At 51.0% G+C, this 26,807-nt stretch overlaps 2 protein-coding genes across 2 annotated transcripts in view; one reads left to right on the forward strand and one right to left on the reverse strand.

The window, feature by feature from the left end:
• Positions 1–433: 433 nt before the first annotated feature.
• Positions 434–12,110, reverse strand: EXOSC5 (exosome component 5). Its single transcript, XM_011936518.1, has 6 exons — positions 11,819–12,110; positions 7,186–7,299; positions 5,863–5,984; positions 3,790–3,930; positions 1,529–1,618; positions 434–766 (listed from the first exon to the last, which is right to left on the reverse strand). Exons 1-6 carry the CDS (start codon positions 12,039–12,041, stop codon positions 674–676), a joined length of 783 nt encoding a protein of 260 aa, XP_011791908.1. The 5' UTR covers positions 12,042–12,110; the 3' UTR covers positions 434–673.
• Positions 12,098–26,807, forward strand: part of BCKDHA (branched chain keto acid dehydrogenase E1, alpha polypeptide) — a 34,464-nt gene continuing 19,754 nt past the window's right edge. The window contains exons 1-3 of the mRNA XM_011936517.1: positions 12,098–12,572; positions 25,591–25,770; positions 25,877–25,963. Of these exons, the coding sequence (XP_011791907.1) occupies positions 12,465–12,572; positions 25,591–25,770; positions 25,877–25,963 (375 nt within the window). The 5' untranslated portion in view covers positions 12,098–12,464. The remainder of the gene's footprint in view (positions 12,573–25,590; positions 25,771–25,876; positions 25,964–26,807) is intronic.

Here is a 26,807-nt window from a genome sequence, read left to right on the forward strand (position 1 = left end):
CTCAAAACAAAACAGAACAAGACAGAGACTATAACAACAGCTGCATTTCACAGGGTTGGAGGGTGAGATTCCTCTCCATGGCTTACAAGGCCCCACCTGCATGCTTGCCCGTTCCCCGCAGCCCCATCTGCTCTCCTGCTCTTGCTCACTGGCTCTGGCCACCCTGTTCACCAAGCTGGTCCCCAGTCCCGGGGGGTCCTCCCCACGTTATCGAAGAGCTCATGCCCTTTCTTCCTTCAGGGTGCCCTGCTCTGTGAAGGCACTGATGCCTGATGTACTGAATTTGCCCTCCATAAAGGGACTCTCCCAAACTCCTGTTTCCTGCTGTTTACTTTTTTATAGATTTACTACCATCTGACAAATTCCAGTTTACCTCCCTGCTCCTCTGGGATCTCACTAGCAGGGCCTGCACACAATGGGTACTCAACAGACATTTGTTAAAGTGAATTAATTTATTGACTTATCTATTCCATAAATGTGAGCTCCTCTGAATGTTATCCTTGCTGGGGGCTGTCACAGGCCAAGGCCTCCCCACAGGAGCCCTGTGGTTACAGAGCTGCAGGCTCACAGGAGCCCATAGGACAGAGAGGCAAGGCTGGGCCGCTGGTTTGCTTCAGGCTATAGGGGGTGAGTGGGTGGAGGCAGTGGGAGCGGCCCTCTGCCCCAGCTTGCCTCAGCTTTTGGAGTAACGCCTCTGCAGCGATTCCCGGTAGAAGCGGAAGACGTGTTGCGCAGCGGCCTGGGCCGCAGCCAAGCACTGCTGGAGCTGCGGGAGAGACCGGTCAGTGCTGGGGGCTGAGCCCTGCGTGCACACGTGACTTAGTGACCCAGGAGTTTCTGCTGACCCCATCTGACTCCCTTAACCTCCCATCACTCCCCTGCCCCCAAGTGAGGCAGGTGGTGAGGGATTATTTCCCATTTCATGAGCTGTTTTTTAGAGATCAGGAAAAGGGCGAAGGGCTTCAAGATCAGATTCTGACAGCAACAGGATTCAGACCAATCAGGTAACCACACCTTGGAGGCCCCAGCTTTGCAGAGCTATGGAATTGGAGAGTGCACAGAATGGGATTTTACAGCCATGGGCCCCTTGGGCCCAAATAATCTAAGAGCCACGGAATCAAGAGACTCCCAGTCTTCACTGCCATGTATTCCTAGATTCCTGAGGTCCAGGTTGGACATGCTTTTGCAGACAGTCTGGTCCAAGAGTTTCCAGGCTCTGTCCCTTAGCCTGAGACCTGGAATTCCCGTAGTTCACCACTCTGAGCTGGGAGCTAGGGGACCATCACATGCCCTCTTCTGACTTCAAACAGAGCTCATCCTCTTTTTGCCTGTCTCATAAATTGGGCTTCCCTTAAACATTTCCGCAAAGGTTTCTGGGACCATGAAGTTTGAAAACTTCCTCTTTTTTACAAGAAGAAATGTAAGAGGCTCTCCTGAAGCCTCTCAGAATCCAGGGCAGAGTTGGGACAAGACCGTATATCAGTGGGAGGGAAGGTTCTGGCTTTTCCCCTCATCCCCATGCTGGTACCTCAGAGTCCGAGTAGAGCCCCTTGGTGCTGGACATCAGCAGCTTCCGTTCCACGCTGTCCAGGGCAAAGGTCAGGACTGCCCGGGCCTCCTAGGTACAAGGGGTAGAAGGTGGTGGGGGACCTAGGACCTTCCCCTCAGATAAAATCTCAGCCAGTCCTTTGGCCAGGCACAGTGGCTCATGACAATACTCTCAGCACTTTGGGAGGCCGAGGCAGGACACTGATTGAGGCCAGGAATTCAAGACCAGTATGGGCAAAAGAGGAAGACCCCCATCTCTAAAAAAAAAAAAGAAGAAAGAAAACAAACAAAAAAAAAGTAGCTGGACGTGGGGTTGCATGTCTGAGTTCCCAGCTACTCAGGAGGCAGAGGTGGGAGGACTGCTTAAGCCCAGGAGCTTGAAGCTTCAGTGAGCTGTGATCGTACTACACTCCAGCATGGGCGACAGTGAGACCCTGTCTCAACACCCCGCTTCCCACCACACACCTGCAGCCAGTCCCACTGAGGGGACTCCGGACCCTTGGCCTCCAGGCCCCTCCCTTTCCACAGCCAGGTGCTCACCTATCAAGCATGAAGCGCAGTCATTTTTCGTCTACACCACTCCTTCCCTACTTCCCTGGATATAGCCCTCTGCCTTTCCTTTGTAGAACTGTACTCCATGCCCCTTATTTCAACCACGTGGTTCTGACGGGCTTCCAAGCTTAGTATTCCTGCCCCAAGGGGCTAGCCACAGTGCCACTCACTTATCTGGTGCCTCTCGGCCTCCCAGTCATCCTTCCATGCTCTGCCCCAGAGGGGCTGGAAGCCAGCAAGCTGTATGTCCCAGACTCCCTTACCAGCTAGTTTCCAGCAGTAATGAGGTGGGAGAATGGAAGAAGAGCAGCACCCTGGTCCTCACTGACAATAGCAGGTGCTGATGGCTGTGTGACAGCCATGGAGGTGGGATGGGTTCTGGACCTCAGTGGCCAGGGCAGAGGCAGGACATGCTATGTGCATGCAGAGCCAATTGAGATGATGTCTCCAACATGACAGAGCAGGAGCTGGCTCGCAGGTTCAGCCCAGGTCTGGGAGGGGTTTCTCATCTTTGGGTGTCACTCCTGGTTCCTTTTTCCTCCTCTAGCTCCTCCAACACTGTTGTTACAAAGTCCCTGCATTTAACTCCCTCCATCTGAAACCCTCCAAGTGGTTTCTGTCTTCTTGACTGGAGGGGACCATTATAGCACTAGACAGAAAACTCAGAATAACCTGAGTTTAGGACACCGCACCTGAGCCGACGAGGAAAGCTCTCTTCTTGTTTGCTTTTGAGCCTCTTAAGATGGAAATGGAACTTAAGTGGTCAGTCCCAGCCTCAGGAGAGATGCTGGCCAGAGAGAATGAAGCTGATGTAGAGAGAAAGGCAGGGATGAGAAGTGAAGCAAGGACATCCTGATGCTGTTTAAAGTCCTGGTTTTATTTTTTTTTTGAGATGGAGTTTCACTCTTTCACCCAGGCTGAAGTGAAATGGTGCGATCTCAGCTCACTGCAACCTCCACCCTTTGGGTTCAAGTGATTCTCATGCCTCAGCCTTCTGAGTAGCTGGGATTACAGGCACGTGCCACCACGCCCAGCCAACCTTTGTATTTTTAGTAGAGACGGGGTTTCACCATGTTGGCCAGGCTGGTCTCGAACTCCTGGCCTCAGGTGATCTGCCCGCCCTCGGACTCCCAAAATGCTGGGATTAGAGGTGTAAGCCACCACACCCGGCCATACATTTCCTTTCTAGTTTACTTATTTATATTTTGAGATGGAGTTTCACTCTTGTTGCCCAGGCCGGAATGTAATGGCGTGATCTCGGCTCACCACAACCTCCACCTCCTGGATTCAGGTGATTCTCCTGCCTCAGACTCCTGAGTAGCTGGGATTACAGGCATGCACTACCACACCTGGCAAATTTTGTATTTTTAGTAGAGACGGGGTTTCTCCATGTTGGTCAGGCTGGTCTTGAACTCCTGACCTCAGATGATCTGCCCACCTGGGCCTTCCAAAGTGCTGGGATTACAGGTGTGAGCCACCGCACCCAGCCCCACATTTCCTTTCTAATTAAGCAAGTTTGAGCTGGGTTTCTATCACTTGCTGCTAAATGAACCATGATGGTAAGAGCAGCCCTTGCTAAGTGGGATTGAGGTGGCATGAGCCTATTGTCTGCAGAGAAGTGAGGCCTGGAGGAAGGGAGGGGGAGCTGTCTGGCCTCTGCCCTTCAGCCACCCTGATCTTCACACCTACCTTTTCTTGCTTGGATGTAGGATCCAGCACGAGAGTCCCATCAGAGTCTAGGGCACAGGTGACCCCACAGAAGAGAGCCCGCATGGGCACACCTGCATCCACCAATGCCATGCAGGCAGCATTCAGACAACAGGCCAGGAGCTGAGCACCACAGGCAATGGTTAAGTTTCTTTTTTTTTTTTTTTGGGAGATGGAGTTTTGCTCTTGTTGCCCAGGCTGCAGTGCAATGGCGTGATCTCAGCTCACTGCAATCTCCACCTCCCGGGTTCAAGCGATCCTCCTGCCTCAGCCCCCTAAGTAGCTGGGATTACAGGCATGTACCACCACACCTGGCTAATCTTTGTATTCTTAGTAGAGACGGGGTATCACCATGTTGGCCAGGCTGGTCTCAAACTCCTGACCTCAGGTGATCCACCTGCCTCAGCCTCCCAAAGTGCTGGGATTACAGGCGTGAGCCACCGCGCCCAGCCTAATAAGTTTCTACCGCAGGCCTGGCCAGCAGAGCAGATCCATGCCTCCCTCCACCAGGCTGATGCCTGTGGCAGACATCACTAATCGGTCACAGAAGGGCAGTATGGCAGAGTGCTTAAGAGTGGTCTGGGGATCAAGTAGCCCTGGGTTCCAGATCCAGTTTTGCTCTCTCAGCTGTGTGACCTTGAACAAATGACTTAGAGTCTCAATCTCCTCATCTGTTAGACGGGGAATATAACATTCAACAGGTATGTACTGAAGTACGTACCACACATTTGTTGGCAAGTAGGGTCAGAGAAGGGAAGAAACCTTCCAAAGTCACATGGGGGAGGCACTGGCAAAGCCAGGCTTAAAACTTGGGTAGCAGCCACTCTGCGGTGACAGAGCTGACAGGGCAATGGAGGAAGAGCCATCGCACTGCTGCCTGCAGGGAGTTCACAGTGGAAAGACAGCACAGGTTGGGAGTCAGTTGGCTCTGCCTCAGTTTCCTCAGGTGTGTCTTCTCCAGGCGCAGCAGGCCACACAAAGGCTACAGCTTTAGAGTCAACTGGTTCCAGCTCTGCTGCTGATCCTCCACCACTTCCTCTGGGCTTTACTTTCCCCTTCTGTAAAATGGGGTCACAATACTTTCTCTCTCTGCCCATCCATAAAATGTCTGTCCAGTTCAGGGCCATGTTCCAGTAAAGCCTTCTACAGTGCCTAATTCTGGTCCTCAACCTCAACCTCCCTCACCTCAGACAGGGAGATCTTTCAAAGCCAAGCTCCTGACTCAGCTGCTGTCTGCTCAGGGCGCCCCCAGCACTGAGGGCCTAAAATCCACTGAGGTGCCGAGTAGAAGTGATTGCTGGCGGGGCACAGTAGCTCACGCCCGTAATCCCAGCACTTTGGGAGGCCAAGGTGGGCTGATCACTTGAGGTCAGGAGTTCGAGACCAGGCTGGCCAACATGGCAAAACCCCGTCTCTACTAAAAATACAAAAATTAGCCTCTTGTGATGGCGGGCACCTGTAACTCCAGCTACTGAGGACGCTAACGCATGGGAATCGCTTGAGCCTGGGAGGTAGAGGTTGCAATAAGCTGACACTGCACCACTGCACTCCAGCCTGGGCGACAGAGTGAGCCTGTCTCAAAAACAAACAAAGAAAAAAACCAAAAAAACAAAAGTGATTGGCACAGGCTCTGGAGTCAGACGGGCCTGGGCTTGAGTCCTGCCTGTGCGGCCTTCCAGCTGTGTGACCCTGGGCAAGCCCCTTCCCCTCTCTGGACCTCAGTTTTGTCACCTGAAACATGTGAACATAAGAACCCTCATCTGCCAGGGTCCTTGGGCTCTAGAACTAGATGGTCTGGGTCTAAATCTTGGCTCTGCCACTTCCACGGGGATCATTAAGGACATGTGCTATATTAAATGAGTTAATGTGTGTAAGGCACACAGAACAGTGCCTGGCACATAAGTAAGCACCCAGGCTGTTTGCTCTCCTTCTTCAGTGAGCTGGTACCTGTTAAGTGTTTGAAGTCTTTCTGGCTAGCAGAGAGCATATATATAGCCACCAGAAGGGAAGCAATCAGGAGACTTCCTGGAGGAGGAGGCCTGGGAGAAAGGATACAGAGCCGGCATCGCTGACAACCTGCAGCACCACAGTGATGGAGGTGCGGGGGTGCAGTGTGCCCAGGACCACCGCCTCGCACGTGTTCCTGATCAGCCGCTCCCGGCTCTTCTCTGCAACACCTGGGGAAATTGAAGACCGGCTCTCAGGGTCTTCCCCTTCATGTGATTCATCTTCCTCCATACGCCCTACCCAAACCCCTGGAAAGGACCCACAGTCTCAGCCTGGGATGGTACAGGTACCTGGGATGATGGAAGATTCCAGTAGGAAGAAGGCAAGGCCTGACTGCCGTCCACTGACCCCTGCTACCTCCAGCATCCACCAAAGGAACCATCCAGGGGAAGAAGACCTGGGAGTTCCATGTCTATGCTGCTACCCACACCCACTCCCACCCTAGTAGGCCCAGCCAGTGGGGACTGAAGGATATGAGGGTAAAAGGGTGGAAAAACAGGTTAATGGGCCAGGCACAGTGGCTCATGCCTGTAATCCCAACACTTTGGGAGGATGAGGCGGGCGGATCACTTGAGGTCAGGAGTTTGACACCAGCCTGACCAACATGGTGAAACACTGTCTCTACTAAAAATACAAAAATTAGCCGGGTGCGATGGCTCACGCCTGTAATTCCAGCTACTTGGGAGGCTGAGACAGGAGAACTGCTTGAACCTGGGAGGTGAAGGTTGCAGTGAGCCGAGATCGAGCCACTGCACTCCAGCCTGGGCAACAGAGCGAGACTCCATCTTAAAAATATGAAATTAAAATTTTTAAAAAATGGCTAAGCGCGGTGACTCATGCCTGTAATCCCAGCACTTTGGGAGGCCAAGGTGGGTGGATCACGAGGTCAGGAGATCACGACCATCCTAGCCAACATGGTGAAACCCCATCTCTACTAAAAAAATACAAAAAATGAGTGGGCATGGTGGCATGCACCAGTAATCCCAGCTACTCGAGAGGCTGAGGCAGGGGAATTGCTTGAACCTGGGAGGCAGAGGTTGCGGTTAGCCAAGATCGCACCACTGCACTCCAGCCTGGGTGACAGAGCGAGACACCGCCTCAAAATAAATAAATAAACAAATAAATGAAAAGAAAAACAGGTTAATGGAATGAATGAGAGTGGAGGCAGAGACAGGGAGAAAGAGGGAGGGAGAAATTAGAGGCAGAGAGAGAAGCAACAGAAGATGAGATATGGGGCAGAGAGTTAAAGACAGAAACAGCTGAGTGGAGACCAAAGCGGGGAGTGGAGACTCGGGGCAGCTGGTAGGGAGGAGCTGGGGGGCGGTTATGACAAACTGGGCACTATTCAGAGGTTCAGCAGGGCCCAATTACCAGGCAGCCCGATCTTCGGCCTCAGGATCACTTCAAGTGTGGCCTTGTTAAAGATCTCTTTGCTGACCTTCACCTCGGCTGGTCCGTACACACCCGCCAGGACAGAGGTGTCACCTGAGGAGACAGCAGGGCGGGAGGGCCTCACTCACAGCTTTCCTGCTCCTGGGGCCCCATTCGTGGCACCGAGCCTGATGGCCAGGGCTCCCCATGTCACCCCCGCCATTTGTTGGCAGTGATTGTTTGAGCACTCACTTCATTTCTCTGCCTGTGTATCGTCATTTGTAATGTGGGGAAAATAGCAGTCGCTCCCCACTAGCGTCTTGTGAGGATCAAAGGACACAATTCAAAGAGAATACTTAGAACACTGCAGGGCTCATGCTGAGTGCGCAACAGACTTTAGCTGATATTATTAACATTCATCCATTCAGGCATTCAGGCAGGGTCACACTCTCATTGCCCAGGTTGGAGTGCAGTGGTGCCATCACGGCTCATTGCAGCCTCAACCTTCTGGGCTGAAGCGATCCTCCTGCCTCAGCCTCCCAAGTAGCTGGAACTCCAGGCATGTGCCACCATGCCTGGCTAATTTTTGTATTTTTAGTAAAGAGGGGATTTTGCCATGTTGCTCAGGCAGGTTGCAAACTCCTGGGCAACTGTAATCCCAAGGTGCCAGGATTACAGGCGTGAGCCACCATGCCTAGCCCTAATATTAGTAACTTTCTTTTTTTTTTGAGACGGAGTCTCGCTCTGTCACCCAGGCTGGAGTGCAGTGGCGTAATCTCAGCTCACTGCAACCTCCGCCTCCCGGGTTCAAGCAGTTTTCCTGCCTCAGCCTACTGAGTAGCTGGGATTACAGGTTCGTGCCACCATGCCCAGTTAATTTTTTTATTTTTAGCAGAGACTGGGTTTCACCATGTTGGTCAGGCTGGTCTCGAACTCCTGACCTTGTGATCTGCACGCCTCGGCCTCCCAAAGTGCTGGGATTACAGACGTGAGCCACCGTGCCCTGAAAGGGCACCCAGCTTTTCTTCCTGAAAGCTAACCATCCTCCTCTTACTGCAGCTGCTCTCAACTTCTCTTTCCAAAGCTTCCCCAGCCCAGCTCTTCCCTTAGGCACTGGCCCCCAAATTCTGTACCACTCTGGACACCTGAGAAAGGAGTAATATCTGAAATGAATCCTGATTCCTGCTTATTTCCCCAGAAGCTATGAACAGGGTACAGGAGGTAAGACCTAAGAAATAAATAGCCTGGCTTCTAGTACTGTCTGCTGTAATCCCAGCACTTTGGGAGGCTGAGGTGGGTGGATCACCTGAGGTCAGGAGTTTGAGACCATCCTGGCCAACATGGCGAAACCCTATCTCTACTAAAAATACAAAAATTAGCCTCTTGTGATGGCGGGCACCTGTAACTCCAGCTACTGAGGACGCTAACGCATGGGAATCGCTTGAGCCTGAGGCAGAATTGGTGGAACCGGGGAGGCGGAGGTTGCAGTGAGCCGAGATGGCACCATTGCACTCCAGCCTGGACAATAACAGCGAGACTCCGTCTCAAAAAAAAAAAAAAAGAAAAAAACAAAACATTTGAGGCCAGACATGGTGCCTCACACCTGTAATCCCAGCACTCTGGAGGCCCAGGTGGGAGGACTGCTTGAGGCCAGGAGTTTGAGACCTGCCTGAGCAACATAGCAAGACTCCTGTCTCTATTTTCTTTTTTGAGACAAAGTTTCCCTCTGTCACCCAGGAGGCTGGAGTGCAGTTGCGCAATCTCAGCTCACTGCAACCTCCGCCTCCCAGGCTCAAGTGATTCTTGTGCCTCAACCTCCAGAGTAGCTGAGATTACAGGTGCGTGCCACCTCGTCTGACTAATTTTTGTATTTTTAGTAGAGACGGGTTTTCACCATGTTGGCCAGGCTGGTCTCAGAACTCCTGACCTCGACTGGGCGAGGTGGCTCATGCCTGTAATCCCAGCAATTTGGGAGGCCGAGGCGGGTGGATCACAAGGTCAGGAGTTCAAGATCAGCCTGGCCAACGTGGTGAAACCCTGTCTCTACTAAAAACTACAAAAATTAGCTGGGCATGGGGGCACGTGCCTGTGGTCCTGGCTACTCGGGAGGCTGAGGCAGAAGAATCGCTGGAACCCAGGAGTTGGAGGTTGCAGGGAGCCGCAATCGCTTCACTGCACTCCAGCCTGGGTGACAGGGCGAGACTGTGTCAAAAAAACAAAAAAAAAAAGAACTACTGACCTCAGGTGATCTACCCTCATCGGCCTCCCAAAGTGCTTGGATTACCGGTGTGAGCGACCGGTGTGAGCAACTGCGCCTGGCCCCTTCTTAATTCTTAGGTTCGAAGAAACTTTAGGTATCTCAATTCAGCATCAGTGCTAAGCCTGAGGGAGGGTCCGGGAAGGTCCCTGGTTAACGCGGTATTTCCTGGGATGCCCAATTTGCCCTTACACGGAAGGTGTGCTTAGTTCCAGGAAAAACTGCCCTGAGGACTGGAGAAACCAAAATAGAACTCGCCTCTGGCTCCAGATGAACTGCCTGTGTTTTGCCTGAGCACAAGAGTCCCTCCCCTCTCACCTTCTTCAAGACGTGGCTCCAGCAATTCTCTCCCCTGTTGACCCCACAACCATCTTCAATTCCTGCCCCACTTATCTGATCCTCTTACAGCAAAACTCCTGAACAGCTGTCTATTTTTCCTTTTCTGTGACCCCACCACTCCATTGCAGCAGTTCAACATCGTCACCACTGACCTCCAAATGATCAACCCTCCATTGACCCGGCTGTCAGTAAGGCTGAAACAGCTGTCAGCCATCACATCTCAGACACGTTCTTCTCTTGGCCCCAGGTCACCACCCTCTCCCGGTTTCCCCCTAAGTCTCTGGGCGTTCCTTCTGAGTCTCCTTTGGCTTGCTTGTCACAAGTCCCTGACTGCTCAAGTTGGAAGGCCTAGGGCTTGGTCCTGGGACCTCTTTTCCATCTACACTCACTTCGTTCAGTCAATAGGCTGAAATACCATATATACAGCCAGAGAGTTCCAAATTGCCTATGTCCAGCTTGGGTCTCTCCTGATTTCCAGACTTGTACAGATCTGGGCAGAAACTTTAGTTATGCCTGACTCTTTTTCCTTGCACTCAAACCAAACTATACGTAAGTTTTGTCCATTTTACTTTCAAACCACATCCAGAATCTCATCACCTCCACTACTCCTGTTCTGGCTGGAGCCACCATCACCTCCCTGTTTTCCCCCATACTCCCCACAATCAACACAGCAGCCAGATTTTGTTAAAATGTATTGGGGCTGGGCGTGGTGGCTGATACCTATATGAGCACTTTGGGAGGAGGACTGCTTGAGTCTAGGAGTTCAAGACCAACCTGGGCAACATCCTGAGACCCTGTCTCAATTTTTTTTTTTTTTTTGGAGACGGAGTCTAGCTCTGTCGCCCAGGCTGGAGTGCAGTGGCCGGATCTCAGCTCACTGCAAGCTCTGCCTCCCGGGTTTACGCCATTCTCCTGCCTCAGCCTCCGGAGTAGCTGGGACTACAGGCGTCCGCCACCTCGCCTGGCTAGTTTTTTGTATTTTTTAGTAGAGACGGGGTTTCACCGTGTTACCCAGGATGGTCTCGATCTCCTGACCTCGTGATCCGCCCGTCTCGGCCTCCCAAAGTGCTGGGATTACAGGCTTGAGCCACCGCGCCCGGCTCAAATTTTTTTTTTTTTTTTGAGACAGTCTTGTTTTGTCGCTCACGCTGGAGTACAATGGCACAATCTTGGCTCACTGCAACTTCTGCCTCCTGGGTTCAAGCTACTCTCCTGCCTCAGCCTCCCGAGTATCTGGGATTACAGGCACCCACCACTATGCCTGGCTAATTTTTGTATTTTTAGTAGAGTCGGGGTTTCGCCATGTTGGCCAGGCTGGTCTCGAGCTCCTGACCTCAGGTGATCCACCCGCCTTGGCCTCCCAAAGTGTGGGGATTACAAGCGTGAGCCCCGCGCCCAGCCTCCTGTCTCAAACGTTAAAGAGGAATATTCTTGGAGTTAATCTAGTTCTGAGAGTTATTTAGCTAGGCGAAGGGGATATTTGCCCTATAGGTAAGACTTGCCCTAATCTTAGGGATATTTACTCCTGTGGAGAGATGCAGTGAGGTAGCGGTGGGGATGTATTTTTCAACCCAGGGCAGTGACATTATCTTCAATTTGAGGAGTATTTACGTGGGTGAAAGATCCGCCACAGTTCAGAGTATGCAAATTGATAGGTTTGCGTCAGTCCGGGTTATGCAAGGACCTAGCGGGTGTGTGTGTGGGGCGGGCGGGGGCAGGGGTGAGGAGGAGGAATCTAGTTAAGGGCGATATTTACCCTGGTGAGGTGATTTTCCCTATTCTGAAATATCAATTCTTGCGGGGACGGTTTGCCCCGCCTGTCATTCTCAGACATATTTACAAAGATGGAGCTATCTTCTCCTTTCTAGTCGTGAGGGAGAGATGTATGTATCCCTGCGTATGTAGTAGTATTCAATCGGACAAGAAATCATGCATCAACGCAGGAGTGACATTTACCAGCTGGTATCGTGGGGAGATGGGCACTCCGTTGCACGGTACATGGTAGTCCCTCTCCAAAAGACCTGGGTAAGTTCTTACCTTGCAGGAAGGAAGCAGAGCCATCTGGCCGCGACAGCAGGTTCTGTTCGCAGGCAAAGTGCCGGAGGCTGCAGCCGGGACCCCGAGGGCTGCACCCTGTTCCAATTTCAGCGCGGATTTTGGCGTCAGTATGCATCTCCTCCTCCATCGCGCCGACCCCACGTGTGGCTGCGATTATCACTTCCGCCCGGCAGCGCGCGCTGCGAACACTCTGCGTAACCATTGCGCACGCGCTGGGCTCGGCAGTCCGTCCTGGCGTCCGCACGTGGCTTAGCGTTTACCAACAATCTGGCTCCGCCCAGTCCCACCTCCTAACTCTGGCAACGCCATTGGACAGTTGAGAACAGGAGGCAGGCCTTGGCAGTGACCTGTTTTACTCTGGGCCCCCGGGCCCTAAATCCCTGAGGCCGTGGTCAGTTTGCCCTCTTCTTTGCCTGTTACAGGAGTAACTACAATGAGGCGATTGGGGAAAATTTTGGGTAGATAGATTTTCTTCTCCAAATCTCTGTGCATTCTATCTACCACAGAATGGGAAGAAGGTGATTTTTCTTGTCAGATGGTGCTGGAGTTTGCGTCCGGCACATAAAAGGGCAGCCCCGAATCTAGCTTACGTGAGTGCCGGACCGCTGAGTGGCTGTTAGCCAAGATGGCGGTAGCGATCGCTGCAGGGAGGGTCTGGCGGCCAAACCGAGGCCTGAGCCAGGCTGCCGTCTTGCTGCTGTGGCGGCCTGGGGCTCGGGGACTGGCTAGATCTGTGAGTACCTGGGCCCCAGGGGATTTTCCCAAAGGGGATTAGGGATGTAAAGGCTATCTTCAGAGTGTGGGGTCTCTGAAGGATATGAAGGAAGGGCTGTCACAGAAGGGAAAAAGAGTGGGAGACCCCTTGGAGAAGACACCGAAGGGAAGATCTACCACTTCCTTAGGAGAAGAAAAGAACTTCCACTGATTCAGGAGAGGACAAAACCCGTTTGCAACTTCTTTGTGGGCCCTGAGGGAGGAAGACGACTTGAAGAGAGGGATGGGGGTTCCTTATTTATTTATTTATTTATTTTTTGAGGCGGAGTCTCGCTCAGTCGCCCAGGCTGGAGTATAGTGGCGCGATCTCGGCTTACTGCAAGCTCCGCCTCCCGGGTTCATGCCGTCCTCCTGCCTCAGCCCCCCGAGTAGCTGGGACTACAGGCGCCCGCCGCCACGCCCGGCTAATTTTTTTTGCATTTTTAGCAGAAACGGGGTTTCACTATGTTAGCCAGGATGGTCTCGATCTCCTGACCTGGTGATCCGCCCGCCTCGGCTTCCCAAAGTGCTGGAATTACAGGCGTGAGCCACTGCGCCCGGCCGGGGGTTCCTTATTAGCTGCCACTCGTATTCAGGGGAGGTTCCTTGGAGGGACAGGGGAAGACCGCGAGACCTTTTCCCTCAGGGTTTGGAGAATGAAGCTGGCTTTATAAAGGAGAGACTTTCTTCTGGGCAAAGATCCCTCTTCAAGAAGAAGAAACAAGAGAGCAGGTCCCCTTGTTGCAGGCTGCATAGGGCCTTGTATTTCTTTGCTCCTTTGCCACAATTCTGATTTTTAAATGAATTGTGTAAACATTTTGTTTGGTTCCTGTGCCTCCTGATCAAATATCAAGACAAGGAATTCGTGTGTTCTGGACACTGTACAGAGGAGATGATTAATATTTGTTGAGTTAATGAGGGGAAAAAAGGAGGGAGAGAGGTACAGACAGGGCACTTGGCCCACATTTCTTAGAAACACTTGAGAAGGCTTTGTTTCTTGTCAAAAGGGTCACAATCCCTTCAGGTGGATGCTGTCAAAATTACACTGCAAAAAACCTAGGTGGAGGCCTCTCTTTAGAGGGGGAGAGGCAAGGGGTTGCAGAAGAGCTTTGAACTACATTTGACAGATAGGAGAGCAGTGATTACATGGGTGGATTCATGTCCTTGCTCTGCCACTTTCCACTTGTGTATTGGGCAACGGACTGCATCTCTGTGGATCTATGGACCTAATTTCCCTCTCTAAAATATTAACAGTGGCCACCTCTTAGGACTGAAAAATTAATATGTAAAATGCTAAGGACTGGACCTGGCACATCATAAGGGCAATAGGAATGTGGGTCATTGTTGATAGTGAGGGTGGAGATGGGGAGAAGAAAGGGGTGACCTTGGGAAGGTCTGGATTGGTGAGGCCCTGCGGAAAAAAATCTTAAAAGATCTTGTGAGGTTGAGTCTGATCCTCTGATCCCCAATCCATAAGGAGGAGAAGATGGAATCTGTGGAAAGAAGCTCTGGGTAGGGGGACAAACGGGAGGAGGGTGAAGAGGATGGGCCAGGAGTAGGACGTAGTAGGTATCTAGGAATGGAGTCACTTGAAACAGGTAAATGCAGAAGGGCTGCGGGAGCAAGATGTGGGTAGGGCAGTCTCCTGCCTTTGGGCTGGAGACATTTTCACTTTTTTTTTTTTTTTTTTTGGAGCAGTTCATATCCTCCATAGCTGATCTCAGTCCCAGGAGCCCATTGGCTGGGCAACTGGGGCGGGAGGTGGGCAGGACTGGGGCAGGCTAGGGAAAGGTCATTTAAGGCTGATTAAATCTTTCTCTCCTGTCTCAATCTCCTGATTACCTTTCCTCTTGCTTCCCCTCCTTCATTTGTGGTGGGGAATGGGGAGGGAAGAAGTCCCTGCTTTTAATTTTTTTATATATCTTTAAATTTGTATTATCTTAGAGTTATTGTTTTTTCCCCTTTATTTCTCCCACCTGTTCTCTCTTCTTTCTTTCCTTCTCTTCTCCTCTCCTCCTCCCCTCCCCTCTCCTTTCTCTTTTCCTGTCTTGTCTCGTCTCTTCTCTTTTCTCACTCTCTTTCTTTCTGTACCTCTTTCTCTCTTTTCTTTTTCTTTTTTTTTGAGACAGAGTTTCGCTCTCTCGCCTAGGCTGGAGTGCAGTGATGTGATCTTGGCTTACTGCAACCTCTGCCCACCGGGTTCAAGCAGTTCTCCTGCCTCAGCCTCCCTAGTAGCTGGGATTACAGGCGTGCACTATCACGCCTGGCTAATTTTTGTATTTTTGGTAGAGACGGGGTTTCACTGTGTTGTCCAGGCTGATCTCGAACTTCTCGCCTCAAGTGATCCGCCTGTCTTGGCCTTGAAAGGCATGAGCCACTGTACCCAGCCTTTTCTTTCTTTTTTTTGAGACAAGGTCTCACTCTGTTGCCCAGGCTGGAGTGAGTGCAGTGGTATGATCATGGCTCACTGCAGCCTCAACCTTCTGGGCTCAAGCAATGCCCCCACCTCAGCCTCCTAAGTAGCTGGGACCACAGGCATGTGCTACCACGCCTGGCTGATTTTTAATTTTTTTTTTTGAGATGGAATCTTGCTCTGTTGCCCAGGCTAGAGTGCATTGGCACGATCTCGGCTCACTGCAAGCTCCACCTCCCAGGTTCAAGTGATTCTCCTGCCTCAGCCTCCCGAGTAGCTGGGACTACTGGCGTGCACCACTGTACCCAGTTAATTTTTGTATTTTTAGTAGGGAAGGAGTTTCATCATGTTGACCAGGCTGGTCTTGAACTCCTGACCTCAGGTGATCCGCCTGCCTTGGCCTCCCAAAGTGCTGGGATTACAGGCATGAGCCATCGCGCCCAGCCGCGCCTGGCTAAGTTTTAAATCTTTGTAGAGATGGAGTTTTGCCATGTTGTCCAGGCTGATCTCGAACTCCTGGACTCAGGCAATCTTCCTGCCTCAGCCTCCCAAAATGCAGGGTGACAAGCGTGAGCCACCTTGTCTGGGCATATTATTCAATTATGAGTTTTAGTAGCCACAAGTGGACTGGGCGCGGTGGTTCACGCCTGTAATCCCAACATTTTGAGAGGTCAAGGTGGGCAGGTTGCATGAGGTCAGGAGTTCGAGACCAGCCTGGTCAACATGGTGAAACCCTGTCTCTACTAAAAACACAAAAAAATTAGCCGGGCGTGGTGGCGTGTGCCTGTAATCCCAGCTACTTGGTAGGCCAAGGCAGAAGAATTGCTTGAACCTGGGAGGTGGAGGTTGCAGTGAGCTGAGATCACACCACTATTCCCCAGCCTAGGTGACAGAGCAGCCCTCTATCTCAAAAATAAAATTAATAGCCCAAGTGGTTGGTGGCTGCCTTATTAGATGGTGCAGGGTTTTTTGTTTTGTTTTTTATTTTTTTGCGACGGAGTTTTGCTCTTATTACCTAGACTGGAGTGCAATGGCAGTGTCTTGGCTCACTGCTACCTCCTCTTCCTGGGTTCAAGCGATTCTCCTGCCTCATCCTCCCGAGTAGCTAGGATTACAGGCAAGCACCACTATGCCTGGCTAATTTTGTATTTTTAGTAGAGATGTGGTTTCTCCATGTTGGTCAGGCTGGTCCCGACCTCAGATGATCCACCCACCTCGACCTCCCAGAGTGCTGGGATTACAGGTGTGAGCCACCACGCCTGGCTAAGATCATGCAGTTTTTTCCAGGTGGAGATGAAGAAATAGTCAGGGAAAGGTTGAGAGGCTGTATAGTTGTGGACAGATTGGATTGAATTACTGGGTTCACTGAGGAAGGTCGGATTAGAAGGAGGGGTGGGGCTGCTTTACTTGTCCCTGACTTCTTGCCCCTCCTCTGCCCACTCCTTCATTGAATACCATGCTGCCCTGCAGATGTGTTTGCCTGATTTTCACCTCCCTTCCTGTCTCTGTTATCATAGCAGATGTTTTAGTGCTCAGGGAAAGGAGGAGGAAGGAAACTCAGATTGTCAAGGAATCGTGAGTCAGTTTCTCAGCCACCACCCCAGGCCTGGGCTTGGCTAAGTCATTTCACCCCTCTGACCCTGGCTAGTTGGGTGAGTAGAGTCCCTACCCTGTTGGAAGTCAGGAAGCACCTGGAGCTCGGTCTGTGCTAATTATCAGTGACTTTATTTCTGTGACCCAGCTCTTCAGGGGTAGCCTATCTGGGGGTTCCAGTGCCCTGTGCAGTATCTCTAAGTGGTAGGTACTCAATGTGTTATTAGTCCGTTCTCAGGCTGCTAATAAAAACACACCCAAGACTGGGTAAGTTATAAAGAAAAAGAGGTTTAGTGGACTCACAGTTCCACATGGCTGGGGAAGCCTCACAAACATGGTGGAAGGCGAATGAGGAGCAAAGTCACATCTTACATGGTGGCAGGCAGACAGAGTGTTTGCAGGGGAACTCCCCTTTATAAAACCATCAGATCGTGTGAGACTTATTCACTATCACAAGAACAGCACATGAAAGATCCACCCCCGCTGGGCTTGGTGGCTCAAGCCTGTAATCCCAGCACTTTGGGAGGCCGAGATGGGCGGATCATGAGGTCGGGAGATCGAGACCATCCTGGCTAACACGGTGAAACCCCGTCTCTACTAAAAAATACAAAAAACTAGCCGGGCGAGGTGGCGGGCGCCTGTAGTCCCAGCTACTCAGGAGCCTGAGGCAGGAGAATGGCATAAACCTGGGAGGCGGAGCTTGCAGTGAGCTGAGATCCGGCCACTGCGCTCCAGCCTGGGTGACAGAGCAAGACTCTGTCCCCCCCACCCAAAAAAAAAGAAAGAAAGATCCACCCCCATGATTCAGTTACCTCGCAGTGGCTCCCTCCCACGACATGTGGGAATTATGGGAGCTGCAATTCAAGATGAGATTTGAGTGGGGACACAGCCAAACTGTATCAGTGTGTATTGTGGGATGAATGGAGATGGGCGTTACGGTCTTCTAAGTGTATGGGTCCATCTCTTACTTGGTAGTGTGTTAAGAAACCTGGCCTCCTTTTCCACATCTTGAAGTGCTGTATGGTTTACAATGCCAACCCTAATTTTTTATTATATTTAATATGCCAATAGTGCAAGGCCTTTATTGGTAGTACTCTCCTATTACAGGTGGAGAGACTGAGGCTCAGAGGTGAGGTCTGAACTTGGAGCTCTGGACTGCAAAGCCCAGTTTCTTTTCATGGTACCAGGCTGCCAGGAGGAGAAAGGATGGAGCTTAGATTCAAGTCTTGCAGCATCCTTCTTAGTCCAGTATTGGCTTATTTTATTTTATATTTTTTTTAGATGGAGTCTTGCTCTGTCACCCAGACTGAGTGCAGTGGCGTAATTTCTGTTCACTGCAACCTCTGCCTCCTGGGTTCAAGCGATTGTCCTGCCTCAGCCTCTTGAGTAGCTGGGGCTACAGGTGTATGCCACCTTGTCGGCTAAGTTTTATATTTTTAATAGAGACACGGTTTTGCCGTGTTGGCCAGGCTGGTCTCGAACTCCTGACCTCAACTTATCCACCCACCTTGGCCTCCCAAAGTGCTGGGGTTACAGGTGTGAGCCACCACATGTGGCCAGGCAGGTGATTTTTCTTGTCTTTCCCTCTTTCCACTTCAGTCCCCCTGTCCATCTTTCCCTTCCTTGAATGTGCCTCCTCCCGCCTGGAGGCCTTTGTAGGTATGAGGTCCTTCAGATGATGGCTGACATGACGCTTCCTCAGGGAAGCGTCCCAGACCCCAAACACCAGGTCTCTGTCTGTGAAACAGGGACAGTGACACCTGCCTAATCTGCACGCCTTTCCCTTCTCATGAGATATCCTGGGAAGGGGGGCTCAACTCTTTACTCTGTTTTAGGGCAGAGTGCCTTTGAGCTCTGGAGAAAGTGGGTTTGGATGGCCTTAGCTACCCTCGATACGGAGGACTTGGAGTTAACTGGCGCCATCCACAAAGCCTTGCATGCACTGGACCTGAACAAGTCGCTTAGCCCTTCGGAGCCTCACCTACCACCTGTCTTTGATGGAGTTGTGATAACAGTGCCTGCCCTGCCTGGATACCCTCTGGGTTCAGTGAGCACATAGGTATAAATAAAGTGCTTTGAGTGGCACCTTGGCATGTAGTTATTCTCTGATTGACCTGTAGCAGCCATGCCAGTCTTCAGGGTCCCAGGCTGCCAGGCTTTCTTCTCTTGCCTTGGAGCCTTTGTTGTTCCCTAGGACTGAAATGTTCTGACCCCTCGGCTCAACTCGCCCTTCTCTAGGAAGCTTTCCCTGGTGTGCCATCTGATGCTGGTGCTTCCTGGAGGGGTACTGTCTGATGCTAGCTGGTGAGCATTCCTGCCAGAGCTGCGGCAGATACTTTCCCCACCTCTCCACCAGCCTGTGAGGTGGATGCCATCTCCACGAGGGCACGCAGGTCCACAGAGACTGGCTCGGGTCCAAGGCCACGTGACTGGAAAGAGCCAGAACCCGATTCAAGCACCGGCAGTTTAGCCCTGGAGGCCCTCATCCTACCTCCCACATGGGTAACCACTATACATCTTGCCTCCTCTGAAATCTCCCGTTTTTTTTTAATTTTAAAATTTTGTGTGTATGTATGTATTTACTTATTTATTTGCTGCTGTTGTTATTGTTTTGAGACAGAGTCTTGCCCTGTTGTCACCCAGGCTGGAGTGCAGTAGGGCGATCTTGGCTCACTGCAACCTCTGCCTTCTCAGCTCAAGCGATTCTCGTGCCTCAGTCTCCCAAGTAGCTGGGACTACAGACATGCATCACCATGCCTGGCTAATTTTTATGTCTTTAGTAGAGATAGGGTTTCGCCATGTTGGCCAGGCTGATCTTGAACTCCTGGCTTCAAGCAAACTGCCTCCCCTGGCCTCCCAAAGTATTGAGATTAGCGTGAGCCACTGTGCCTGGCCAAAATTCATTATTTATTTATTTATCTATTTATTTATTTGAGATGGAGTCTCCTGGCCAAAATTCATTATTTATTTATTTATTTATTTATTTGAGATGGAGTCTCACTCTGTCACCCAGGCTGGAGTGCAGTGGCACGATCTGGGCTCACTGCAACCTCCACCTCCCAGGTCCAAGCGATTCTCCTGCCTCAGCCTCCTGAGTAGCTGGGACTACAGGTGCCTGCCACCACACCTGGCTAATTTTTGTATTTTTAGTAGAGATGGGGTTTCACCATCGTGATCAGCCTGATAGGCTGGTCTGGTCATGAACTCCTGATCTTAAGTGATCCACCTGCCTCAGCCTCCCAAAGTGCTGGGATTAAAGGCGTGAGCCACCGCGCCCAGCCATATTATTTCTTTATTTTCATTTGGCTTATCTGTCAACTTGACATTTATTTTTTTAGGCTACTCAGGTGAAGCAATGTGAGTAAGAGCAACTCTTGATTGTAACTTGTGTGTTCAGTGTTTGTCATTCATCCCTCCCTGTCTCCAGCCCTCAGTTCAGAGCATGATTTGGAGCAAATGTTCAGTATCTGTTTAACAAGAACAATCATGAGAAATACTTATTCGCTACTCGTGTTTATGAAACACTCGTTATGTGCCAGACACTGGGCTGAGCAGTCCACACAGGTCACCTCAGTTAATCCTCACGACAACCCGTGAGGTAAGTACTTATACCACCCTCGGTGTACACAGGAGGAAACTGAGGCTCTGGGAGATTTTCTTTAAAAAAAGTTTTCTTTTTTTTTCCTTGAGACAGGTCTTACCTTGTCACCCAGGCTGGAGTGCAGTGGCGTGATCTTGGCTCACTGCAGCCTCTTGGGCTTCAGGGATCCTCCCACCTCATCCCCTCGAGTAGTTGGGGACTGCAGGTGTGCACCGCCATGCCCAGCTAATTTTTCGTAGGGATGGGGTCTTGCCCAGGCTGGTCTTGAACTCCTGGGCTCAAGCGATCCACCCCTCTTTGGCCTCCCAAAGTGCTAGTATTACAAGCGTGAACCACCACACCTGGCCTTAAATTTTATTTATTTATTTATTTATTTATTTAATTGTTTTGTAGAGATGAGGTCTCACTATGTTTCCCAGGCTGGCCTCAAACTCCTGGACTCAAGTGATCCTCTTGCCTCAGCCTCCACAGTAGCTAGAATTACAGGCGTCTGCCACTGTTCTTGGCTCAGGGAGCGTAAGTCACACAATCAGGCAGCGGTCTTTTCAGTTAAGAGTCCATGCGCTTAGCCATGGTGCCTTCAAATGACTCCACCAGGGCCACCCCAGTACTTCCTGGGCAGACCAGACCATCCAGGGCGGGCAGGTTGTGCTTTCCTGCGTGGTGGGAGAGGACATGGCATGAAGCTTTGTGTAAATCTGTGCAGCCTCTGCCATTGTAAATCACTGGGCCACCGGGACAGACTACCCCCATCCCCTACCAAAAACTAGAAGAATGGATGGGTGGAGTCGCATCCTTCCTCTGCAGGCATCTGACCACCCACTCCGATTATGGAGCATTTCCTCAGGACCAGGGCGGTGCGGAGCCCTTTGCATAGCTCACTGAATTGGTGCAGCAACCCTGGGGCTGGGGACTACTGCCACCAGCCCAGCAAAAAGGGGAGGAGGGTACAGCCAAGGCCCAGCTCCAGTATATGGAGCACGCTGGGGTGCCATGAAGATAGCTGTCCAGCCTCTAGAGGCTGACATTCCTGCCCTGACACCCTGGTTTGTTATCAGACTCTGGCCTCCCCTCTTAGTGCCCGTCTGAAGACTTCGGCCTTCGGTCCTCTTCCATCAGCATGCCGTCTCCCCTGTGCCTCAGTCTCCGTCTCTGGAGTATCTGCTGGTGCCATAGTTTAGTTTTATTGTTCTCTGAGACAGGGTATCACTTTGTTGCCCAGGCTGGAGTGCACTGGTGCAGTCATGGCTCACTGCAGCCTTGACCTTCTGGGCTCAAGCCATCCTCTCACCTCAGGCTCCTGCAACTCCAGTATCTGGACTACACATACATGCCACCATTTCCAGCTAATTTTATTTTATTTATTTATTATTTATTTATTTATTTTTAGATAGAGTCTTACTCTTGTCACCCAGTCTGGTGTGCAATGGCGCCATCTTGGATCACTGTAACCTCTGCCTCTCAGGTTCAAGCCATTCTCCTGCCTCAGCCTCCCAAGTAGCTGGGATTACAGGCACCTACCATCATGCACGGCTATTGTTTGTATTTTTAGTAGAGACAGGGTTTCACCACGTTGGCCAGGCTGGTCTCGACCTCCTGACCTCAGGTGATCCGCCCTCCGTGGCCTCCCAAAGTGCTGGGATTATAGGCGTGAGCCACCATGCCCAGCCTTCCTGGCTGATTTTACAATTTTTCAGAGACAGGGGTTTTGCCTAGGCTGGTCTCGAACCCCTGGCCTTAAGTGATCCTCCTACCTCAACCTCCCAAAGTACTGGGATTACAGGCATGAGCCGCTGCACATTGCCACAGTTTGAATTTAAAATCCACTTTAAGGTGCAATTAGTTCTTCCCAGCTCCTCTTTTCCCCATCCTCATAAAGTGTAGTCACTTCCCTTTCTCTCACTTCTCACCTTCCTAGGTTTTGTTTTTCTCTCTCTTACCAAGTTTTGAGTACGTAATACATCCCAGATCGGTTCTGCAGCCTTCTTATAGATGAGGAAATTCAGAGAGATGAAGTGTTTTTGCAGAGAGCCACACGATGAGCTAAGAAATTGGAACCCAGGGCAGTTGAACTCCAGAGCCAGGGAACTTAACCGCCCATTCATGCATTCACTCAGGAATTCCCTCTTGAGTGCCTGCTGTGAAGGCAACCTGGACGCTGTCTCTGCCTTCCTGGGATTGTGGTGTGTGTGGGAGAGAGACATGAAACAAAAGAATCTTCTAAGTCAGTGGCTGGCTGTGCTGGGTACTCAGAAGGGGGAAGCGCTGTGCTGCAAGAGGCCGGCTGCTTCCTCCTCACAAGGGGAGGCCTACGGTGACATTGCCAGGCCTGAATCTGCCCTGCCATTGGGAGTGTAATTTCCTCACGACTACAAATGCAAATAAACACGCACTGAACATGCTACCCCGCTGGAACTGTTGACGGCTTGTTCACTGCAGTTAAAGGAAGATGGAGGAACACATTTGAGCACCCATGTGTGAGATCCAGCTTGTGGCAAACCCCGCCCTTCTTTAACATCCGTGGGAAGTGAAGCCACCATTACTGACCTCGGAGGAATCCTGGGAGTAGTGGGAAGAAAAGTTGCAGATATTTGAAAATCAGGCTGCAGGGGTAGTTGGGGTGAGGAGCATGGACGTCTATGAGCCTGAATCTCAGCGTTGCCCAGGTTAGAAGCCCAGTCCTGATGTAATTTTTTTTTTTTTTTTTTTGAGACAAGGTCTCACTTTGTCCCCCAGGCTGGAGTGCAGTGGCACAATCTCAGCTCACTACAGCCTCATCCTTCCAGGTTCAAGCAGTCCTCCTGCCTCAGCCTCCCAAGTAGCTGGGACCACAGGTGTGTGTCACCACACCTTTCTAATGTTTGTATTTTTTTGTAGAGACCAGGTTTCTCACTGTTGCCCAGGGAGGTCTCAAACTCCTGAGCTCATGTGATCCTCCTGCCTTGGCCTTCCAAAGTGCTAGGATTACAGGCATAAGCTACTGTGCCCAGCCCAATTTTTTTTTTTTTTTTTCAAATTTGTGGTCTGGTACAGGTTATTTTACCTCCCCAGGCCTCAGTTTCCTCATCTATTCAAGGGCAATGGTAGATAATCCCCCTCACAAATTCCCCAGGGAGTCAGTAGTCTTGCGCATGCCAGGCTTAGCTGGTTTACAACAGGTGCTTCATAAGGGGGAGCTGTTGCAACGCCTTGGCAAGTTCTAGGCTGCCTAGCTCCAGAGCTAAGAGTCCCAGTGAGTTCATATCCCTTTGAGCATTTATAGGCTTCTCACAGGTCCCCTGGACTTTCTCAGCCACTCCTCATCTGACCTGAGGAGGTGTGATGTCCTTGCAGGACTCCTCCAGCCCCTCTGAACTTTTCTTTTGTTTGAGACAGCATCTTGCTCTGTTGCCCAGGCTGGAGTGCAGTGGTGTGATCAAGGCTTACTACAGCCTCCACCTCCTGGGCTCAAGCGAGTCTTCCACCTCAGCCTTCCAAGCAGCTGGAACTACAGGTGTATGTTACCATGCCTGGATAATTTTTAAAATTTTTTGTAGAGATATGATTTCAGGCCTGTCTTGAACTCCTGGGCTCAAGTAATCCTTGAGCCCAAAGTGTTGGGATTACAGATGTGAGCCACCTTGCCAGGCCCTGAGCTCCTTCTGTCTTCCATGAAGGATACACTATTCCTCGCCTTTTGTCTTTTTTTTGTATATGTCGCAGGGTCTCTGTTGCCCAGGCTGGGATGTGGTGGTGCGATCTGGGCTTACTGCAACCTCTGCCCCCCAGATTCAAGTGATTCTCCTGCCTCAACCTCTTGAGTAGTTGGGATTACAGGTGTACACAAGCCCGCCCAGCTAATTTTTGTATTGTTGGTAGACGTGGGGTTTCACCATGTTGACCAGCCTGGTCTCAGCCTCCTGAAGTGTTGGGGTTACAGGCGTGAGCCACTGTGCCTGGCCACTTTTGTCTTTTGCATGTTCTGATCCCCTTGCCTGGAATGCGCTTTCACTGCCTCCTGGTTATCCCTCACGTTTCACCTCTAACATCACTTCCCCAGGGAAGCCTTACCCTCCATCTCTTCTGCTGTAGGATAATATGAACCACTGTCATCGTTACTTGTTCAGCATCCGCCCTCCCTGCTAGGCAGCAAGGACAGATATCTTGCCTGCCTTAGGTCCCCAGAACCCAGCACACGGCTTGGAACATGTCAGGTGCCTCAATATTTGTTGAATGAGTCAGTCTGGGCTCGCAGAGGGAGCTGGGACCAGAGTAGAGTGGACAATGAAGCATGTGTAGCAGTTTGCCAGGCAAAAGGGAAAGAGACCTTCTCGTGAAGCAAGCAGAGATGAGAGGGAGAAATGAGAATAGCTAAGATTGTTTTGAACATTTGTTATGTGGCTTACAGATACTTTGCTGAACATTTTATTCACATGATCTTGTTTAAGCCTCTCATTTCCACGAGGGATTCTCAATTTTTATAGACAAGGAAGAGGACACATGAAGAGGGAAGTTACTTTGCCGTATCACCCACTAAGGGATTTTTTTTTTTTTTGAGATGGAGTGTCACTGTCATCAGACTAGAGTGCTGTGGCGCAATCTCGGCTCACTGCAACCCCCCGCCTCCTGGGTTCAAGTGATTCTCCTGCCTCAGCCTCCTGAGTAGCTGGGACTACAGGCATGTGCCACCACATCCGGCTAATTTTTCTATTTTTAGTGGGTACAGGGTTTCGCCGTGTTGGCCACGTTGATCTCGAACTCCTGACCTCAGGTGATTCGCCTGCCTCGGCCTCCCAAAGCCAGTAAGGGATTGGAACCTAGGCAGTCTGACTCTTAAGAGCTCAAAGACTTAAGCTCTGTCCTGAGTAGCTTCGCTGGTGTATAGTATAGGGGTCAGAAGAGAGCCTGTCTGGATGCCTAGAGGGCATCCTGCAGTGGGCCTGTGTGTCTGTGATCACAGTGGGAGAGAGAGAGGAGAGGGTATCTGTGGCCAGAATGGGGAGGCCTTGAATGCCAGGATGAAGAGTTTGAGCCTATGATAATGAGACTAGAAATAGCTGCCAGTATGAAGAGTTTGGGCCTATGGTAATGAGAATAGTAATATGTACCAGTTCTTGACTTTCCAGCCACTTTATTGAGTCATTTAATCTCACAACAGTTCTATGGGATAGGTGTTACTGTTTTCATCCCAGTTTTTCAGATGGGGAAACTGAGACAGAAGTTGTAGTCAGTTGCCCAAGGTGTCGCAGTGAGAAAGTATTGGAGTTGGGCCTCAGACCCTGTGAGTCAGGCCCCAGAGTTCACTGGGGCCATGTGCTCTACCACCATGCCGCCTGCCTGCCGCCAGGGTTGAGCCAGCTGAACCTGGGTGCTGCTTCTGATGTAGGTGGTCTCCTTTGCTCTCTCCCCCAGCACCCGCACAGGCAGCAGCAGCAGTTCTCATCTCTGGATGACAAGCCCCAGTTCCCAGGGGCCTCGGCTGAGTTTATAGACAAGTTGGAATTCATCCAGCCCAATGTTATCTCTGGAATCCCCATCTACCGTGTCATGGACCGGCAAGGCCAGATCATCAACCCCAGCGAGGACCCCCACGTGAGAGGCGACCTTCCCCACTTCCCATGCCCCCCATGCCCAGGCCCCTTGCCTGTCTCCTCTCTGGTCCCAACCACCCCACGTCTGTCTGTGCCTCCACCCGCAGCTGCCAAAGGAGAAGGTGCTGAAGCTCTACAAGAGCATGACACTGCTTAACACCATGGACCGCATCCTCTATGAGTCTCAGCGGCAGGTGCGTGGGGACAGGCCTGGGGACAGGGGGCTGGAATGACCTGAGGTCCCCTACCTGTGTTTGGGCCAAAGAATGGCTCTCAAGGAGGAGAGATTCTTTTTTGGGGGAAGTTTCATAGAGTTCTGAGCGTTCTTTCAGGACTCTGGAGGAAAAGTGTGAGAGCAGTCCTGCCCTAGGGCAGAAGGATGGATGTGATCACTAAAAAATACCTACTGTGTCCCTGGCTGGGGGCTTGCCTGTATGGGGAGAGGGCAGGAAGAAGGCCTGACAGCCCCTCCTCTTGGAAACACATGGTCCTGAGAAACAGGGTGGGTCCCCAGTGCTTCCTGGAGTGCTCCAGGGGACCACCCTAGGCCCGTGTGGAATGTGCTATGATCCCCTGATAAATCCTAGTATCAGGGGACAAGGATCCAGTCAAGCCAGTATCAACAAAGAGGGAAGTTATTGACTCCAATTACCATACATCCAGAGGGTCCTCTTTTGGGGCACAGCTGGATCCAGGGGGCTCAAAAACTGTCATTAGACCTTCTCTCGCTCTGTTCTCCTTTGCCTTAGCTTTCTTCCTCTTCGGGTGGTGGTAGGCTCTGGCAGCTCCTGGCTCATGCAGAGTAGGTAGGCAGAGAGAAAGGGTGTAGGGTACAGGCTCTGAAGCAAGTCTGTAAGACTGAAGTCCTAGTTCTGCCCCTTTCTAGCTCTGTGGTCTTGGAAAAGTTGTTTAAAACTTCAGTGCTTCAGTTTTCTATTTTATTTTATTTATTTTTTAAATTGTATTTATTTCTTATTTTATTTATTTTATTTTGTTTTGTTTATTTTTATTTATTTTATTTTATTTTATTTTTTGAGA

The sequence above is a fragment of the Colobus angolensis genome, unplaced genomic scaffold (genome assembly GCF_000951035.1).
Source record: "Colobus angolensis palliatus isolate OR3802 unplaced genomic scaffold, Cang.pa_1.0 Scaffold154, whole genome shotgun sequence".
Taxonomy (NCBI): domain Eukaryota; kingdom Metazoa; phylum Chordata; class Mammalia; order Primates; family Cercopithecidae; genus Colobus; species Colobus angolensis.

Coding starts and splice junctions, on each gene's coding strand:
- EXOSC5 (XM_011936518.1), bottom strand. CDS start 12,041: ATGGTTACGCAGAGTGTTCGCAGCGCGCGCTGCCGGGCGGAAGTGATA. Junction 7,300..11,818: donor CTCTGCTTCCTTCCTGCAAG/GTAAGAACTTAC, acceptor CTGTCTCCTCAG/GTGACACCTCTGTCCTGGCG. Junction 3,931..5,862: donor TTGTCAGCGATGCCGGCTCT/GTATCCTTTCTC, acceptor TGTGGTGCTCAG/CTCCTGGCCTGTTGTCTGAA.